Raw genomic sequence first — 13,060 nt, forward strand, 5'->3', positions numbered from 1 at the left:
AGGACTTTCACCCAGAAAACTGCAAAACATCATTGAGACAAATCATACAAAACCTAAATAAATGGAGAGGTATACAACATCAAGGACCAGAAAGTTCAGTATTACAAAAGATGTCAGTTTTCCCCAAAATGATCTATTGATGTCATGGGATATCAATAAAAATCCAGGCAATTTCTTTTGTAAAAAATTACGAGTGTTTCTGAAATTCATATGGAAGTGCAGAGGGCCAAGAATAGTCACAGTGATCTATATGAGGAAAAACAAAGCTAGATTATGATAGTGGGTATCAAGATGTATTATAAAGTAAATCAGGAATTAAGTTAGGTTCTGTATTACATAAGCAAATAGATCAATGAAATGGAATACAGTTTGGAAACAGATCTGCATAGATCCAGTTGTCTAGTTAATTACTAATTTGTACTATACTGCAATAAAGAAATAAATCACTTTTCAGCAAATTGTTAATTGAACTTAACTATGGACAAAAATCTGTGACACTTCAGTCTCCATACTATACACAAAAATTTATCCCCAGTGGAATAGAGATGTAAATGTGAAAGGTAAATTAAGTTTTGTAGAAGAAAACCTAAGATAATATTTGTTTAGCTTTGGGGAGGGAGGAGCTAGCAATCTGGACACAAAATCACTAAAGCCAACCTTAACAAAGTTTGTGGCATAGCATACATTTAAATATAGTTTAAAAATTTGCTAACCGTAAAGAAAAAAAAAAGAGTAAAGATTATGACTCATTGGAATTAAAAACCTGTGTTTATCAAAAGAAATTATTTCAGTATAAAAAAATGGGCAAAAGGCTTCAACTGGCAATTAGTAAAAGAGGATATTCAAAAGGGCAATAAACATATAAAAAAGTGTTTACCTTCATCAGTCGTCAGGGAAATGCGAATAAAAAAGTACCACATCCCCAGTAGAATGGCTAAAATGAAAAAACAATCCCATTGTTGTTTAGAAAGTGAAGTTCCTGAAATTCTCTCATATACACCCTCTCAGGGAGTGAGGATAAGAATAACCACTTTGGAAAACTGATAGCACCTAATACTGCAGAAGGTAGGATTCACCATTACCCAGCAATTCCTGGCCTCAGTGTATAACCATGGAAAAAGCATACATAAATTCACCAGGTAACATGTCAAAGCCTATTAAAAGCAGCACAGTTTGCATTAACTCCAAACTGCATCAAAACCATCCAAATGTCCATCAACACCCAGAATGGATAAATAAATTATATCAGGAAATATCTAACGGTATCAATGGGTGTGAAGATTGAGGAAATGAAGCCAGACACAAAATTAATAAAACTGTACAATCTCTCTCTCTCTGTCTCTCTGTTTTTTTAGACAGAGTCTTGATCTGTTGACCAGGCTGGAGTGCAATGGAATGATCTCAGCTCACTGCAACCTCTGCCTCCCAGGCTCAAGCAATTCTCCTGCCTCAGCCTCCTGAGTAGCTGGGATTATAGGCGTGTGCCAACACAACCTGCTTATTTTTTAATTTTTAATAGAGACGGAGTTTCACCATGTTGATCAGGCTGGTCTTGAACTCCTGATCTCAGGTAATCTGCCCGCCTCAGCCTCCCAAAGTGTTAGGATTACAGGCGTAAGCCATGGTGCCCGACAATTATCTTTTACATAAAATTCAAATTCAGCAAAAGTCTTCTGAAGTCTTAATAGTGATTGTCCTGGAGAAGAGACAATTTGAATAGAGCTCAAAGGTCTATCCTGAGTCCAGATAATTTTCCCTTTCTTTATCTGAGTTCTGGTTACATGGGGTTGTTTCTTTTGTGAACAAGCCACATAGCAGTTTTTATGCTATATGCTAATGAGAAGCTTACACAGAAAAACAAACATGCACCCTGGTACCATGGAGTTTTGCCATCTTGGAAAATGTCTCATGACTCCGACAAAAAATATGATACAACAAAACTTAAATGTAGATAAGTGTCAGTCATTTTTTATTCAAATGTAAAATTGTTAAAAGTCAAAATGCCAGACAGTATTCCACTAGGTAAAGGAAGTTAAAAAAATGGAGTGAAGCCAGGTATGGTGGCTCATGCCTGTAATCCCAGTATTTTGGGAGGCCGAGGTGGGTGGATTGCCTGAGGTCAGGAGTTCGAGACCAGCCTGGCCAATATGGTGAAACCCTGTCTCTACTAAAAATATAAAAATTAGCTGGGCATGGTGGCAAACACCTGTAATCCCAGCTACTCAGGAGGCTGAGGCAGGAGCATTGCTTGAACCCTGAAGTGGAGGTTGCAGTGAGCCAAGATCGCGCTATTGCACTCCAGCCTGGAGGACAAGAGCAAGACTTCGTCTCAAGAAAAAAAAAAAAAAGGAATGAAATGTGGTATCATCGCTAAGGAACTCTGTGATATCAGATACAGGCACGTGAGGAAAAGCACACACCCTCCAACGCACAGTGTCCCAAGGTCTGGCAGATACAAGAAAACACGCCACCATACAGCGGACTTGGGTCTAATTCTGCCTCACGGAGTGTGGGAAGGCTCTTGTCCAGCGAAGAGAAAGCAGGAAAGGAATCCAGGGAAAGGAGAGAACCGGAAATGCAGGTGGGAGGTGAAGTGCACAGAGAAGAGGAAGTCACTAACCAAATGTATTCACATGTCAAAAAAGTCAACACAGGGAAGGTACAAACAGACAGAACCAATAAAATGTTTGGAATATTTTTTTTGTGGACAGATTGTTAAAGACTGAAAAGCCTTTGTCCAGTTTCAGAGACAATGAGGAGACGCCCAATTTCTATGTACTGCTGGTGGTATATCTACTCCTTTTAGAGGCAATTTAGTAAAGGCTATAAAAATTCAAATGTGCAAACATAGCAAATGCAGCTCTAGAAATTCATCATGAAAAGTGCCCTGGAGGTGACACACGGGGAGGTTGGTAGCATTACTTACAACAGTGAAAAAATTAAAAACAACCTGAATATTCCAAAAGGGTGTAGTTTAAATAAATTATGGCACATTCAGGCAATGGAATACTATCCCATAACTAAATAGGATGAGGCGGATTTACAAATTTGGATGTAAACATTTGGCCGTGTTTATTAACTCAAAATAAATGTTCAGAATAACATGGCGTAAAAAATAAATAAAAAGATAAATGAACATATCAAATTTTATGTTTGTATTTGCATAGAAAAAATTTTAAAAAGCTATATCACCTTTTCAAGTGTAGTTTTCTTTGGTGTTTAAGATTACAGAAAACTACTACATTTAGGGTTTTTTTTTTTTTTCTGCAGCACTTTATTATTTTAAAATTAAGAAAAATAACCATAAACCACGCCAAAGAGCTTATCCTGCACATAATAAGTGGATAAAATAGTTTTTGTTTTTATAGCAAGCTCAGGCGAGTGAAATGACTAACTCTGCTTTATAGAAAGACTTGTACTAAGACATATGAGGATGCTCACACCCTTTGACCCAGCAAACAAATTTCCTAGGCTTTTATTCTAAGGAATTATATAAATATAAGCAAAGATTTACTTAAAAGACTACTTGTCACATTATTATGTACAACATGAAAAATTAGAAATGGCCAGGCCTGGTGGCTCACGCTTCTAATCCCAGTGCTTTGGGAGGACGAGGCGGGCAGATCACTGGACGTCAGGAGTTCCAGACTAGCCTGGCCAACATGGCGAAACCCCGTGTCTACTACAAATACAAAAAAAATTAGCTGGGTGTGGTGGCACATGCATGTAATCCCAGCTACTCAGGACACTGAGGCAGGAGAATTGCTTGAACCCAGGAGGCTGAGGTTGCAGTGAGCCAAGATTGCGCCACCGCACTCCAGGCTGGACAACAGAGTGAGACTCTGTCTCAAAAAAAAAAAAAAAAAAAAAAAAAGAGAAAGAAAAATTAGAAATGGTATGAACAACCAACAAGAGAGACAATGTTTAATGGTACATGTCCACACCACACAATATACATTGATACGTATAAGACGTTTGCCATTGATGTCTATAGGGGAATAATACATGATTTCTTCAATTGTTTTTAATTTTTTCAAAATTTATATAGACATTAGTTTTATAGACATAAACATAAATTTTTAAAATAAAACAAACCATATTGCTTGGAGTAAGAGCAGTGGGTGCAAGGCAGCCTTTGCAGGGTGGTCATTGGAAACCTGGTGAGTTAGGAGGGTCTACCCAGCGAAGGAACCAGGTTGTGGGCAGGGAGGAGAGTTTGGGAGGCTTCAGATGGGGTCTAAATGAGAAATGAAGCTCACAGAAGTGTGGGAGCTAGTGAAACTTGCCCTGGAGATCTTGACATGTGGATATGATATTAACATAGATTATTAGTACAGAAGGAAGGTAACTGATGAAGAAAAATGATGAGATCAGGGAAGAACACAGAATATTTCTGGATGGGATAATAAAAATGAATTTTTGCTGAGCCCTAAGAGATGGGAAGAAACTGGATGTGAGTCAATGAGGAGAAACTCAAGACAGTGTGTGTAAAGAGAGCACCACAGTAGCACAGTCTGTGATCAGAGATCAATCAACAGAGAGCGCCACAGTAGCACAGGCTATGATCAGAGATCAGTCAAGCTTTCTTTGTCCTGAAGTGGAAAGTATCCATGAGCAGCCAAAGATACACCTGGAAAGCCGCACTAAGCCAAATTCTAGAGGGTATTATGGTTCTGGGTAAGGAGCTGGTGCTTGTCAATGTACAGTGAGGGTATTTGAGAGATTGGAGAGAATAAAGGATGGATTTGGGAAGGTCAGTTGAGAGAAGACTAAAGTAACAGGAAAGTCATGGGAATTCATAATGGTGGATAAGAAGAAAGGAAACATAAAGAGATGGAGAAATGACAGGGCTTTGTTTTCAGATTCTATGCATTTTTTTTTTATCAGTGCCTCGTCTAAAGAAATCTCATATAATTTATCAAAAGAATTCCATGAGCTGTACAGTCCTATCTTCATTGTTTTAGGTGGGAAATTACTAGATATTGAGGGAGGAGAAATAAGCAACAGTAGAACATAACACTGAAGACTAAAGTCTCCCGCCCCTTGGAGGGAGACAATAACACAAATAGGGAATGATGACAATAATGATGAAATAATGATGAAATGTGAGGAGTTGGGAACACATGATGAGCTCCGAGGAGAGATGTCAGGGAAGTTTGGATCAGCTTCCACCATTTTATCTCTTGTGCTTTTCAGATCCTGAAATATCTCTAGAAGTTTCTTTAATGTTTTTTTCTGGAGTCACTTCTTCTGGAATATCTCCATCGTTCTCATCACAGCATCTCCTCCCTTACACTCCTACGTCCTTCTTGGCTGAGTTTCCCTGGCTGCCTATCTAAGGTCTCTCTGCACAGCAGTGGCAATGTTCCCACCTCAGCTATTTCTCCTGTAATTCCATTTATGTGTGATTTGAGTTTCACTTCCCATGATATCACTTCTCATTTCTTCCCTGCATGTCTATCTTTTCTGGGCAATTCCTTCTTTGCAAATCCCGTTTTGTAAGACATCAAGCACACTGATCACTGGGAGCAAAGAAGACAACACAACTACCCTCTTTGCTGTCTGAGAATGCACTGAATAGCAGGCACCCTGTGAGCAGTCACCAGCAGATGTTGAAAGAGGAGATGTGATCTGTCACCAGTGATGATGATGTGCCTCGTTATCCATATAGTGATGTAGGAATTGAAGAGCTCAGAATTTGTCGTTCATGCACTTTCTCACAGTTTATGTACCATGGCAGCTGAAATGTGAGTGGTATGGTTGGGAGCTGGTGTTATTTAACTAATCTGTGGTAACTGAAAATATGTGTCAGAACTTTGCAAAGTGAGTGGGGTTGCAGGTTTCTTTCCTCTGACTCAGGCTCTCCTACATGTCTGGTAAGGTGACCCATGCCCAGCAACTGCTCCCAGAGCCCCAGGTTAAGGGGGTCTGGACTAGCAGCCATAGGCATAGGGAAAAACTATAGACTTCTATAACTCTTTTACTTCATGGCTGAAATTACTTGTTATTTCTTTGTATTGTCTATGAAAACTAAGGGAAGGGTCCATAGTGATGTTGATAGGAATGGAGAAATTGGAGATGCTTTTATTCCTGACTGGCCCCATACCTTTCTGTCATGTCAGGAAAATTCTCCCACCCATGGTCTATGTACAGAGGCTGGACATGGAGACTGAGGATAAATGTATAGTTTTCCTCTTAAGTGTATTTCCTACTGGGATCTGGAAGGTTGATCAGAAATGGATTAATATTCCTAGATCTCCAGTTAAATTTCACTCTAATCTCTCTACAACCTGATGCCACTAGAAAGAAAATCCAGGTCAGGACACCCAGCAGAACACCAGGGTCGTTAAACCACATGTTACCTTTTCTAAAAGTCTGCATAGGAATGCTTTTGACAACCTTGATACCTTTTTGATATGCGTCCAATGTTTTTCATACTGTGCGAGCTTATTAAAAATAATTCCCTTCAACTATACTAACAAATGCAATTTTCTGCTAACAATTAGGAACAGAAGTGTATTCAAAGTGAGCTTTCCAGACAATTACACTGGCAGAAAAGCAATTAAAACTTAGGAACACTGTACACATATGGTTATGTAAAACATAGCCTTTAATGTTGCTAGCTGAAGAAGTTTATAATGCTGTTACTTTTGTTACATAAAGCATGGCTGTGCCGAGCAATGAAATATGCTGGATCTCTTAGAGAAATATTACCAAATAACTTTCAATGGGGCTAAATTTTCTACAATGTCTTGTGATTAGACTTTTAAATTTGGCTCAGGTAACTGCTCTGTAGCATACATGTTAAAATTACAAATTCTTCCAGACCCAAGTGCCCCATAATAATAACTATTTTGGGGTATTCGATTACCTCAAACAAAGAGGAATAGCACTATATAAGCAGAAGTTGCTCTGGGCCTCAATGAAATCAATGTAGCAATGTAGCTCTGCAATAATTGGCCTAAAGTAAAGTATTGAAACAAGCCTTTTCATATTTTCCAAGATCCGGCTGTTTATTCATTCCTTGAGAGTGAAAAATATTTACATTAAGATATCATAGTATAAATGCATAGTTAAGATATCATAGTATAAATGCATAGTAATGATTACATTTATATTAAGATATTTTAAAGAGCTAAATTAATCCCTGTGTTCATATTTATATGACTGATGTATTTCTCATTTTCAAGTTAACATTGTAGGTAATACAGACTATGTTACCATTGAAATAAATAAGACTTAGTAACCATGCCAGCTAATATCAAGGCTAAGACCAGACACCATTTTTTCTGAGTATTAGTACAATTTTAAGTACATGATATACAATTTTAGTATATTATGTACTTCTAATTATGGTTTTTCCAGATCACCATACTAAAAATTGCATTTATATTCTTCATGAAGAGTGGTTCAATCATCAAAAACATTTTGGGATTAAGTTGATTGTCAATTGAGGAAATTAATGATAAATATGGATGCTACCCTCTTAACTTGCTTATTGGAAAGAAGTTTGTGCTTTAAATTTAATAGATGTATTTATAAATTTGATAGTGTGTACCTCATATTGAAAGATACGTATAGGAAGAAAATTTTTCAAAGTCAGTTGATGCAATAAAAACTGCACAATTTTTTATTTTCTTTTTTTTAATTTTTTTCTATTAAAATGTTAACAAAGTATTAGATTCACCTGCAAAGAGTGAATCCATGACTTGGTTTGCATTTACAGAAAGACAGTGCTCACTCTAATTAATTCCAGTAAATTAAACCACAAAGGAAATTGTAAGAAAAACTAAAAGAAGATAAATTATTTTTATATAAAGTCATTCCATTATCATATATGATTTCTACAACTTTTCAAAATCAAAGCCAGTGGAGGTGGTTTTTACATTACTCAAATCTAGCGTTTGTGAATTCAAAGTTAAGGACTAATATTTAATTTAATTAATTTATTTACTTAAGACTGCAGTGGTGTGATCATAGCTTACTTCAGCCTTGACCAGCTGGGCTCAAGACGTCCTCTTGCTTCATCCCCTCAAAGTGCTGGGATGACAGGTGTGAGCTGCTATGCCTGGCCTACTTATTTCCATAGAAACATGCCTTTATTGAGTTTCATGAGGAATATGAAATAGTAAATTCTGTTACTCAGCTATAACTTAGTGTTGTCCCAACAGATCAATAATCATCAAATTAATCATTTATCTTGATTAATTTTAAAATGAGTTATTATAAAATGGTATGTGCTATGGTTTTACTGTCTCCACCAAAACTCATGTTGAAATTTAATTGCCATTGTAGCCATATTGAAAGTGGGAGCCCTTATGAGGTGATTAGGTCATAAGGGCTGGGCCCTCATGAAGGGATTAATGCTGTTATCATGGGAGTGGGTTAGCTATAGTGGGAGGGAGCCCCTGATGAAAGGTTAAGTTTGGCCTCATTTCCTCTCTGTCTCTAGTGTACTTCCTTGCTATGTGATGCTCCCACCATGTGGACTCATCATCTGCCAATGCCATGCCCTTGGACTTCCCATCCTCCAGAACTGTTAAGAAAATAAACTTCTTAACTTACTAAGTCTGTAATATTCTTTTTCTTGAGACAGAGTCTCACTGTTGCCCAGGCTGGAGTACAGTGGCACGATCTCAGCTCACTGCAAGCTCCACCTCCTGGGTTCACACCATTCTCCTGCCTCAGCCTCCCGAGTAGCTGGGACTACAGGTGCCTGCCACCACGCGTGGCTAATTTTTTTGTATTTTTAGTAGAGACGGGGTTTCACCATGTTAGCCAGGATGATCTTCATCTCCTCACCTGGTGATTTGCCTGCCTTGGCCTCCGAAAGTGCTGGGATTACAGGCATGAGCCACTGCACCCGGCCCCACAGTCTGTAATATTCTATCGTAGCAGCAGAAACACCATCCTAAGATGTTTGCATTCTAGATATGCTTTAATTGTTCTTCTTGCTCCTTTTATGTAGGGAGAATCTTTCTCACATAGGGTGTATAATATGCATTTTCCTCACTCCACTTCATCCCATTTTACTTTTGTTAAGTTATAGGGTTGCAGTGAAGTAAGTAAGTATATGATATCTATGTAATACACATTACTAAGCTTGATAGGGTGGCTTTTCTGAATAAGGACAAAAATCATTTGTTTATAAATATTTTTCATCCTTCCACATCTTCTGCCTCAGTCTCCTGAGTAGCTGGGATTACAAGTGTGTGCCACTATGCCCAGATGCTTTTTGTATTTTTAGTGGTGATGGAGTTTTGCCATGCTGGCCAGGCTGATCTCGAACTACTGATCTTAAGTGATCCACCTGCCTCGGCCTCCCAAAGTGTTAGGAGTATAGGCATGAGCCATTGTGCCCAGCCTGACTTTGACCTGTTACTGTTTTTCAGCTTCAAGTATGTGTAGTAGGAGCTGAAGCAGCTGGGCCGATTCATTTAGTCTTTGGTGGGTATAATAGCATGATGAAGTGTAGACCCCTGGGACATGCAGATTAAGGCTGTTGGAGGTCAGAGTTTTTCAAAAGCAAATTTTGTACAGAAAATGAATAATAACAACAATGAAACAGAAAGGTTAATACATTTTAAAAAGGATTGCTTAGGACTGTGTGTCCACTTCATTTTAAACAAGAACTAAAAATACTTCATTTTAAAATTACCTTTTGCCTTATGTGCTATGGTTTTGGAGACAGATTTCTGACTAGATCACCAAGAGCTTATTTTAAAAATATTACTTTTTGTTGGTTTAAATAACTCAGAACTCACTATTGGAATAGAACACTTTTTGTTTAAATGTTCACATCATTTTCTGAAATTTGCAATGATTTTCTTTTATATGTGTTACTTTAGAGTACTTTCTTGGTCTACCTCAAAGTTACTTTGGTATATTGCAAAATGACACACATTGCTCCCATCCCTGCACACAAGTCTTTTTAAAATATGACTTTGCTTCTCTTCCTATTAAAAGAACAGTAGAGTGTATTTCTTCATATCTTGAGACTTGCTTTGACAAAGGGCACCTTAGCAAGTGTAATGTAAGCAGAAGTTGGAAATTTGTTCATCCCTTGCTGCTACAACCTTCCCACCCTGACTAGCCTACTGCAGGAACAGAAGCCTGGTGTGGAGGGGCTCCTGCTTTCCCAACCATCCCAGCTGAGGTGCTCACATCTAAGGAAGGTCATCCTGGACTGCTCATCCCCAGTCAATCTCACCCAGATCAGAACAGCCCAGGCAACCCACAAAGTCATAATGTTTTTTTCAGCTACTAAATTTGGGGGATAGTTTGTTATGCAGCAGAAGCTAACTGATACACTCTCCTTTTGTCTTTATTATATAGAACTTAATTAATGGTTTCAAGGCAACAGCAAAGTAAGCAAGTGAGCCAACAAAACTTTTAGCTACAGCTTTACATTTTCTTCTTTAGTTCAGAAACTTTAACCATGGATATTAGTTCAGAAACTTTAACCATGGATATTTGGTATACCACTATCTCTGCTACAAGAATAGAAGGCATATCTCTTTTCTCAAATCACTGAAACCAAAATAAAACAAGTACCTAATGGTCTTTCCTGGGTCTGCCTCTATAATCCAGGTGCAGTGCAGGTTGTTGTCATAAGGAGCTGGATAGCCAGGGGACAATATTCGTCCTGATGTGGCTGCATGGATCTGACCACCACATTCCGCTGTAGAAGACACAGAGAGATGGGAACGTTCAGCTTCTGGCATCATGTGTTTCTATTTAGCTACTTTTCAAAACCAAAGCCATTATGTCTGCATTATATACATAGAGAAAAAGAATCACCATCATCTATCTCTCCTGACCACTTCAATACTTCTTCCAAATCATTAGCTCTGTGGAAAGTCTTTATCCTCCATGCAATCAAAGTTGAGAGCATAAAGCAATAAGATGCTCATGTGATAATTCTAATAATAACACTGTACCTATAGTCTCCATAAGAGAGTACTAGAAAAACTGTCTTTCATAGCTGAAAACACACACTCACAGACACATGCAAATCTCAGAATACATAAAACTCACACTGGAACGTGTGATAAAATTCCTCCTCTTTTCCAATAAAGGAAGTCAATGCAACATGGTGCAAGCACCCTAAGGCCTGGCTTTTGCACAATAGTCTGACTACTTCCACACTCACCTATGCACGAAGGTAATGGTTTGTCCCACACTCTCCTGTCTCCACTCAAACAGGTCAGGGTGTTGCTGCCATGCATGGCGTACCCCGGGTTGCAACTGTACAGAACTACAGTGTCGGTAAAGTGGCCTTCATCACGGATCCTATAGCCGTAGTTAGGGATGCCCGGATCCTCACATTTTACCAGATCAAAACCTGCAAGAGAGAAAGGCAAGGAATGAACAGAACTCAAGGGTGGACATCTGCCTTAAAACAGAGATGAAATAAACAAGGTTGCTAAATGCTCCTTGAAGGGTAGGGAGAAAAAAGGAGACTGTGAATTTACAAAGGGGAAAAGAAAGATGGGTCTGTATTGGGGCTATTTGTTACCCATTTGTGATTTCTTGAAGTTCGGTCATCTTATTCGTTCCTCCCTACTTACAAGTTTTTTTTTTTTTTTTTTTTTTTTTTGCTTTTGTTGCCCAGGCTGGAGTGCAATGGCGTGGTCTTGCCTCACTGCAACCTCCACCTCCCGGGTTCAAGTGATTCTCCTGCCTCAGTCTCCCAGGTAGCTGGGATTACAGGTGCCCGCCACCATGTCCAGCTAATTTTTTGTATTTTTAGTAGAGACGGGGTTTCACTATGTTGGCCAGGCTGGTCTCGAATACCTGACTTCAGGCAATCCACCCCCTCAGCCTCCCAAAGTGCTGGGATTACAGGCGTGAGCCACTGCGCCCGTCCCCTCAAGCTCTTGTTTTCCAGAGTTCTACAACTTCATCTGTCAGTCCAAGCCTCCAGTCTGCACGCTGGATTCTCTGGTGAGCCCCAATGCCCTCTAGGAAGGGTATACTCTGCTGCCTCTTTGCCCCTCTGTCACAACCTAGACCTCCAAGGAAGAGGGGCCACCTATGGGCACCGCCAGGGTGCTTTGCAGAATCCTGACAGCCAGCACTTATTCCAGCCCATTGTCAAGAGCCGCCCACCTTCCTGACAACTTCCTCCAAACTCCAAGATGTCAACTTCATGGGAAAAGAAAAAAGACTGGCGCTCCTGAATTACTGCCGACCACACTCCTGATGGTTCATGGTTATGAGGCGCTTGAGGAAATCCACAAAACAACAGAAACTCCAGAAATGAATCATTATAATGACCTCATCAAGATAAGCTCTTAAACTCAAAGAAATAGATGACAGAAATGAAGATTTAGCTTCTGCAGTACTGAGAGCTGTATATTGCTTTTATGTGAGGCAATATTTTAAGGCCATCTGTGAAGACAGTCTTACAGTAACATATTTCTCTTCATATCATGATGCAAATTTTGACAATTGTAAAAAGGAGAGCTGGAAACTTGAGGGACCACATGGTCTCTTTCCTTCTATTTCCACCAAACTTTGAATGCTTCCTTTTCTCAAAAAGAAATTAAATTTTGAAATGAATTTGTGACTTCTGCTAAGTCCTCCTGTCAATGTGAAGTCTGAGATGCCCTTCCATTGAGGAAAATGTATTCTTAACTTCGCAATATAATTTTACCCTGCTGATGTCTGACTAATCAGGATTGAGATTTGCAGCTTTGTATAGGAGAAAGAGGACATGCTTGATCCTTTGCACTCAGTGACTAAGAAAATTTCCTTCCATAAAGTTTCCTTCCACAAAGAGTAAGTCTTTACCAACCATGACATTATTATTTTTACGATAACCCTGATCTATTTAAGAGACACCAATAATTTTAATTCAGATGCCTGGAATTCAAGAACAGAAGAGTGTATCGATCTTGGTGCAAAGCAAAGGGATATGCTAAATGTCCACAAAGGGGAGGTAGAAATTAGGGGGATGGTTTCAATCAATCACCTCCGGTTTCAGGGTCATTCAAATATTTGATGACCTTCATCTCACTGCATAATGCCAAAAAGACAGGGCAGAAAGGAAGACATT

The 13,060-nt window shown here is 39.0% G+C and overlaps 1 protein-coding gene across 2 annotated transcripts in view; it reads right to left on the reverse strand.

The window, feature by feature from the left end:
• The window catches only part of CSMD1 (CUB and Sushi multiple domains 1), a 2,070,470-nt gene that overhangs the window by 367,689 nt on the left and 1,689,721 nt on the right, over positions 1-13,060 (reverse strand). For both annotated transcript variants that reach the window (XM_034966977.3, XM_034966976.3), the window contains exons 24-25: positions 11,153-11,344; positions 10,555-10,681 (exon numbers count right to left, since the gene is read on the reverse strand). In XM_034966977.3, the coding sequence (XP_034822868.1) occupies positions 10,555-10,681; positions 11,153-11,344 (319 nt within the window). The remainder of the gene's footprint in view (positions 1-10,554; positions 10,682-11,152; positions 11,345-13,060) is intronic.

The sequence above is a fragment of the Pan paniscus genome, chromosome 7, assembly GCF_029289425.2.
Source record: "Pan paniscus chromosome 7, NHGRI_mPanPan1-v2.0_pri, whole genome shotgun sequence".
NCBI classification, from domain to species: domain Eukaryota; kingdom Metazoa; phylum Chordata; class Mammalia; order Primates; family Hominidae; genus Pan; species Pan paniscus.